The 7,051-nt window shown below is 30.8% G+C and overlaps 1 protein-coding gene across 1 annotated transcript; it reads right to left on the reverse strand.

The window, feature by feature from the left end:
• Positions 1 to 4,397: 4,397 nt before the first annotated feature.
• Positions 4,398 to 5,028, reverse strand: LOC141703202 (uncharacterized). The gene is made up of 4 exons (XM_074506784.1): positions 4,973 to 5,028; positions 4,792 to 4,861; positions 4,606 to 4,704; positions 4,398 to 4,507 (listed from the first exon to the last, which is right to left on the reverse strand). Exons 1-4 carry the CDS (start codon positions 5,026 to 5,028, stop codon positions 4,412 to 4,414), a joined length of 321 nt encoding a protein of 106 aa, XP_074362885.1. The 3' UTR covers positions 4,398 to 4,411.
• Positions 5,029 to 7,051: the final 2,023 nt, after the last annotated feature.

Raw genomic sequence — 7,051 nt, forward strand, 5'->3', positions numbered from 1 at the left:
CCTAACTTGTGACGCAATTTTATCTTGAGACGAAAAAACGAACTTACTACTCGACCAAAAACGACGATTTTTTTCCGTCGTAAATGGCTTACGACGATTTCAGTTCAAAAAAACCGTCGTAAATTGCCAGATTTGTTGTAGTGAAATGGCCAGATTTGTTGTAGGCAATGGTATATAAAACATTAGAAATTTCTAGGAAATTTGTCAGAAATTTCTTTACCTAATATTCTTCAATCAAGTAATTTTTATATTTCTCTATTATTTTTTTTAGTTCATATTCTTTGTAAGGTTTAAAAACAAAGAAATAACTTTTTTGTTTGTTTTTTATAGTTGTATGATAAATATCAAAATAAAATATTTATTAAATTTATTATTTTATTTAGTAATCCAAAAACACAATTGCAAATGATAAATTTTTGAATTTTGTAATTGGTGCATATTTGCCACTCTCTCCGTCTCAATTCTATAAATTTTCAAAGTGACTCAGAATTGTAAAATTTTGTTATATAGAAATTAACTACTCACTAGTTATATATATATATATATACAAATAATCAAATAGATACTAAAATTAAAATAAAAACTAGAAACTAATATCAGCCCTTAGATCAATCTAATCCAAGGGCCCCCTAGATGTAGTACACACGATATATATGCTCCCTCCTACACATAATTCTAGTTTTTCCCCTCCATTTTTTATTTAATTTTTCCCGTTAATCGGTGAGCTTTTTTTGAAATCCGACTTCACTGTATTTTTCTCCATATGTGCCATGTTTTGACGTGATTTAACAAAAAAATTATTTTAGTTTTTAGTTTTCATTATAATGAGGTTTGTATTAGAGTAGCCCCATATATATATATATATAATATTGATGAGTACCATCACTTTACTCAATTTTCTTACTTTTTTTCTTCAAAATTACACTATTTCTTAATACCAAACCATTTGTATATATTTCAAAGGGACCGAGAGAGTAATATTTAAAAGTTCTACATGAATCATTCAAATTTGAACTTTTAAAACTAATTTACTTATTTTTTATGAAATATGTATTTCTAAATTAATTAAGTTAAACAATTTATAGGAGTAAAGAATTGGTACTAAATACAACAATTTTTTTTCAACCACATTATGTAATTTATAAAAAAACATCTTAGTGCAAATATATTATATTATATAATTTCAAATAATATATTAGTGTTTTTCCAAAAAATAAAATGGTGTAATACAAAAATGATGAAAATAGACTATTTATGACCATTTTCAACAATATTTCTTATGAAGTTGGTCGGTTACATTGTGATCGGATATAATTGATGAAAATATTTCTTTGTTTGTCTATAAACATGAAAAAGACCAACAAACCAAAGTTGACACGGACCACCGTGACATCCTAGTCAACGGTGACATGTGGCACATACATGCCAAGTAGGAAAAACCGGGACCAAGCAAAGGTGAATTGTAGATTTAAAAGTAACCAAAAACTTGGTCGGTTATCAAACTTTATTAAACATTCACGTTGCTGCCATGTAAATGTGGGTGGGACCAATACTCAAGAAAATGAAAAAGATATTTATTACCTTTTTGATCCGTAATGACCATTATCATAGATCGAAAAGTCATTTCCGACTCAGACTCATCCAATGTGACATATTTGGTCGTAAGTTAATATAGGTGAAATTAATACAAACAGGTATTTAGAAAGTACACAAGTGAGATATAGACATCATAAGTTATATTCTAATTAATGATTATATGATTTCTAAGTTCTCCTCTAAAATGATTTTTCCATGGCCTCCAATCTTAATTACCTATTATATTATAATCACAAAATATGCTCAAAAGATTATAAAATTCATTTATATTGTTTTTGGCCATTTTTTATTAAAAGCATTTATTTATGACCTATTGTTTCTCTTTTTCTTTTAATTACAAGTATTATTAGTGACTACATATTGTTATATCAATAATATATATATATATATCTCTTTACATCCATACGGTTGGATCGTTGAAAAATATTTTTGAAATAATCGAAACACTAATTCAAGATTCAACACTAGTTAGCTGTACTAGTCAAACTGATTCTTGACTGTTAAAATGTCAAACCAAATAAAATTATTTTGATATGAAATTTTGGGTACATCACTAATATATATATCTATTGACATCCATACGGTTGGATTATTGAAAAATATTTTCAAACCAAATAAAATTATTTTGATATAAAATTTTGGTTATATCACTAATATATTTATCTATTGACATCCATACGGTTGGATTATTGAAAAATATTTTTAAAATAATCGTAACACTAATTGAGGATTCAACACTAGTTAGTTGTACTAGTCGAACTGATACTTGACTGTTAAAATGTCAAACCAAATAAAATTATTTTGATATGCAATTTTGGTTATATCACTAATATATTTATCTATTGACATCCATACCGTTGGATCGTTGAAAAATATTTTTAAAATAATCGAAATCTTAATTCAAGATTCAACACTAGTTAGCTGTACTAGTCAAACTAATGCTTGACTGTTAAAAGGTAAAACCAAATAAAATTATTTTGATATGAAATTTTGGTTATATTTATAATATATATATATATTGACATCCATATGGTTGGATCATTGAAAAATTATTTTAAAATAAATGTAACACAAATTCAAAAGTAAACACTAATTAGATGTATTAGTCAAAATCATGTTTGACTGTTAAAATGTCAAACCAAATAAAATTATTTTGATATGAAATTTTGGTTATATTACTAATATATATATCTATTGACATCCATACGGTTGGATTGTTGAGAAATATTTTTAAAATAATCGAAACATAAATTCAGAAGTAAACAATAGTTAGTTGTAACAGTCAAACTCGAGTTTGACTGTTAAAATGACAAGCCAAATTAAATCCAAATATATTTATTTATATTTAAAATAATTATCAATATTTAATCTACTTAAATTTTAATAAAAAATTTATTGAAACATAAGTGAAAATTAAAGGGGCAAATGGACCTTTATTTCTGATTTTTCCAAAATAAAACACCACGCCTTTTGAGAAACAGGACAGCGTAATAATCTAATTGCTTCAGATCTGAATTTATTTTCATTTTCTCTTTCTTGCTTCTCTCTCACCCCTTCACTCTTCCCCTCTCTTTCTCCCTCCCTCCTCTCCTGGTTATGCAAAATCTATATATACATAAATGTTTACTTTATTTCTAGCCTCCTTTGGTTGATTCGTATGCTTCTTTCACTGGGGCTTTAGTTATGGTTTCGTTTAGGATTTAAATTCGACTTCAATTTGGGGTTTTAGTCCGTCTTCAAAACTAGGGCTTTGGGGCTTATTTTTGGATTCAAGGAAGGCGTCTCTCTCTCTCTTTCTCTCTCTCTCTCTTCCTGGTATGCATACACTACAACATTTTTGCAATCATACAACTGTTTTTTTTCGTTGTCTGAAAGGTAGTTTTTCCGTTGTCTATCCAACACTCGTGTGATCGAAGGTTGGACAACGGTTGTTAATACAGTTGTAATAAGGGAGATTCAACAACAGTGTTTAACACTGGTTACAATCTGGATGACACAACGGTTGTTTTAGAAAAACAATTGTTGGAACATTTTTAACATGACAGTTTTCTTAGTAATAAACAACGGTTTATTTACGTCAAGAGAAAGTTCTAAATTTTCTTTCCAATTTTAAATATCTTTTCCAAACAACAGTTATTTTATCCATCTATTATTTATGTAATAGAACAACAACAGTTATTTTCAGAGGTAGTAATATAAGTATCTTTTAGACAACAGTTTTAGGGTGGTGTTATAATGCAAAAGAGATAACGAATTACTTTTCGGGAACCATTGAAGAAATATTTGTAACACAACAGTTTACTAAGTAATAGACAACAGTTTAAAAAACCATTATCTTATTAGGTATATGCATTTTGCATATCAATTTCATATTTAATTAAAACCAGATGCATAAAAAACCACAAAAATTAGTCCCCTGCCAAAATAAAAATACCATAATCCATACCATAATCCAAAACAAAATCATACCATAATCTAGGCCCCCGCCAAAACAAAACCAATTCACTACCATACCATAATCCATACCATACCATAATCCATCCGTTCAACAATCCAAAACAACCAGATCTACCTACCAAACTACCAGCAATCCACCGAACACAAAATATATTATCGCAAGTCTACTTATCACCAACTACATACATAAAACATCCACTTTACGATAAGTTCAAACGAGTCTACTTGTCAACATACGATAAGTTCAAACGAGTCTACTTGTCAACATACGATAAGTTCAAACGAGTCTACTTGTCACCAACTATATACATAAAACATCCAGTTTACGATAAGTTCAAAAGAAAAGAAAGGCGAGGACCTAGCTTGCACAATGTTTCATAAAATATTTTGCAAACTCAACCCTGATCTCGTTGATGTCATCCTCAGTGTAAACCAGGTTTGATCTACGCAGCCACTGAAATATGATCCAAAATTTTGTATAAGTAACATGTTCTGCCCTTATAAGAGTAAATACAAAGTGGATGAAAAGGCCCATAGATAGTCAATTGTCACCTTATTAGCAAAGTCCAGCTCCTTATCATGAATGATTTCCATCATGTATCGCATCACAAACAGGCCACAATCCTTGTTCCCGGTTTGCACTGGAACTCCCTAAAATATCAAACAAAAAAATCATTTAAAATATCCAGTCTCCTTTAATAACATAATTAATATATGATCACAAAAATAAATAAATACCGCCATGTTCTCCCACAATACTTTCTTCTTCGGAACCTTTTTCAAATCCTCCTTGTACATTTTAATGGCACTGCAACCAAAACGAGATATATCAAAACACAAAATAACCACTACAAAATATGGTCGGACAAGATTTATAAGTTAAGACTTAATAATCAAATTTTATAACATGAACTCTTACTTGTCGACAACATCCACCCATTCTCCATTTGCAATTCGGCGTTTAAGAGGGTCCATATAGTAGACTACCTCTGCGTCTGGATTGACAACTGTCAGGGTCCAGTGGTTGCTACAAAAAATAAACAGAGGTGCTTGTTAAATAGTAAAGCCTAAATTTGATGCTTTTTTGTCACTCAAACAACTTAAATATCATAAAAAAAAATTACATTTCTATTGAATTAAAATCAACCTAAAAATTATTTAAACTCACTATTTGTGAAAAATAATCTAAAATATGATACTAGTAGAGTGTAATTTACTGTAATAAACATGATCAGGTATAACATCAAAAATTGAAGGCTCATACTGATAAAATTTAAATTCCAGTAAATAAATCAACTTTAAAACTGAACCTATACAATTATCATCAAATTTGAACTTGAAATATTATGAGGTTGAACTATACAATTTCCCATGTCTGAGAAACAAACCTAACATCTAATAACAAAATCAATTAAATACTGTAAGCCATTTGATTACTTTTATATTAACTTCAAAACTGTCAAGGCATTTGATTACGTTTATACTGAACCAATGCAATTAATATAAACTTCAACAAATATTATCGAGTTTAACTATACAATTGAACCCATTCCTTACAAAATTAAAGCTAAATTCTTGAAAAAATTAATAAAAAACTGGCAAGGCTTAACAGCATAATAGCTTGGGATAGTAAAAATACTTACACATCATTGTACGGCAGGAGAAAATGCTGCCCTTTCCTAGAATCTTTAAATCTTGTACACAATTCACGCGACCTCTGCACTGCACTGCCACATCCAATGGCACCGATTGTGCCTGGATCTACAAAGCTAATCATGTTGACCATCTTATGCTTCTTCACATATTCATTCAAGAAGCTACAAATTAAATTAAGCAGTCCTTAGTAAAGATTGTCATATTTATTCCAAGGCTATATACTCCGAAAAAAAACTTAAAATGAAAAGCTTACTGAATAAAAAGGCAAATGACAGAGCCGGCCATTTCACCGCCAGAGCACACTGCATGTATATCAGATAAGAACATGATTTGCTTCTTTGTAAAGCCAAATGCTTCTTTGCTTAGCTCAAAAGAAATTGTTCGGCCACCACTCAAGGCTTCCTTTGCCCATGTCCACAAACGTTTCATTGCAGAAGGATAATTCGGACCAATTTGAACAACAAACTCTGGTTCAACATCTTCAATTACTTTATACGTCTTCTTCATTTTCTTAGCACGGGCTTTCTTGGTTTTCTAAAACAATTGCAAATAAAAATAATTAAAAAAATAGACTAAACAAACACATAGTACATATATTAACCATACTAAAAAAGCATTCTGACCTTGGCGGCCAAAATATGAGAAGTACTGCTATTGTTTCCTGCAATTATCATGTTTCTCGGCCATGCAATAAAAGTTCCCATGGCTTCTTGAACAGTCAAAATTTCATCCCCGATAGGGAAGGGAATCTTAGCATCTCCTTGAATGACTTTAGTGATAGACACCCTTGCGTTCTTTTCTCCAAGACTTACTCCATGGATAGTCTTCTCATGTCCTTCGGAAACGCGTACTTCATCAATTGTTGCACAAGCAACAATGTTACTCAACGATCCAACAGCCAATCGGCATACAGAACCACCTGAAGAATCCACTTTCATTTCCTCAACAGCCCTTCCATTATCATCCTCACCTGCCACCTTTTTATTATCCTCAAGCTCCACCGCTAAATCTACAAACAAATTATCTATCAATGTCACATTTTTATGATCACCTACAGCCACATCCACATCCACATCAACCCCACCCTTAGAGTGACAGCTTGCCTGCTGGGAATTTGGTTTCGGACTACCATCATATTGTACACCATTTTTCGATGAATGTGCATTGTATTTTTCAAATTCAGCAGCCCAAAATGCATCTCTCTCTTTAATAATTTTTGGAGTCTCCTCTGCCATGTACTTTTGAATTGCCTCACGTACCCTTTCTTCCACTGTCCTCGCTTTTTTTTCCCTCGGAAGATCAAAATAAACCGACTGCTTCACATGAATTCCCTGACCACGTA

The sequence above is a fragment of the Apium graveolens genome, unplaced genomic scaffold (genome assembly GCF_009905375.1).
Source record: "Apium graveolens cultivar Ventura unplaced genomic scaffold, ASM990537v1 ctg6331, whole genome shotgun sequence".
Classification (NCBI taxonomy): domain Eukaryota; kingdom Viridiplantae; phylum Streptophyta; class Magnoliopsida; order Apiales; family Apiaceae; genus Apium; species Apium graveolens.

Bases quoted from the DNA above. Each gene is read 5' to 3' on its own strand.
- LOC141703202 (XM_074506784.1), bottom strand. From the start codon at position 5,028: ATGGACCCTCTTAAACGCCGAATTGCAAATGGAGAATGGGTGGATGTT. The intron at 4,862-4,972 runs GTAAGAGTTCAT...TTTTGGTTGCAG, and splicing joins TGGGTGGATGTTGTCGACAA to TGCCATTAAAATGTACAAGG. The intron at 4,508-4,605 runs GTGACAATTGAC...ATCATATTTCAG, and splicing joins AGCTGGACTTTGCTAATAAG to TGGCTGCGTAGATCAAACCT.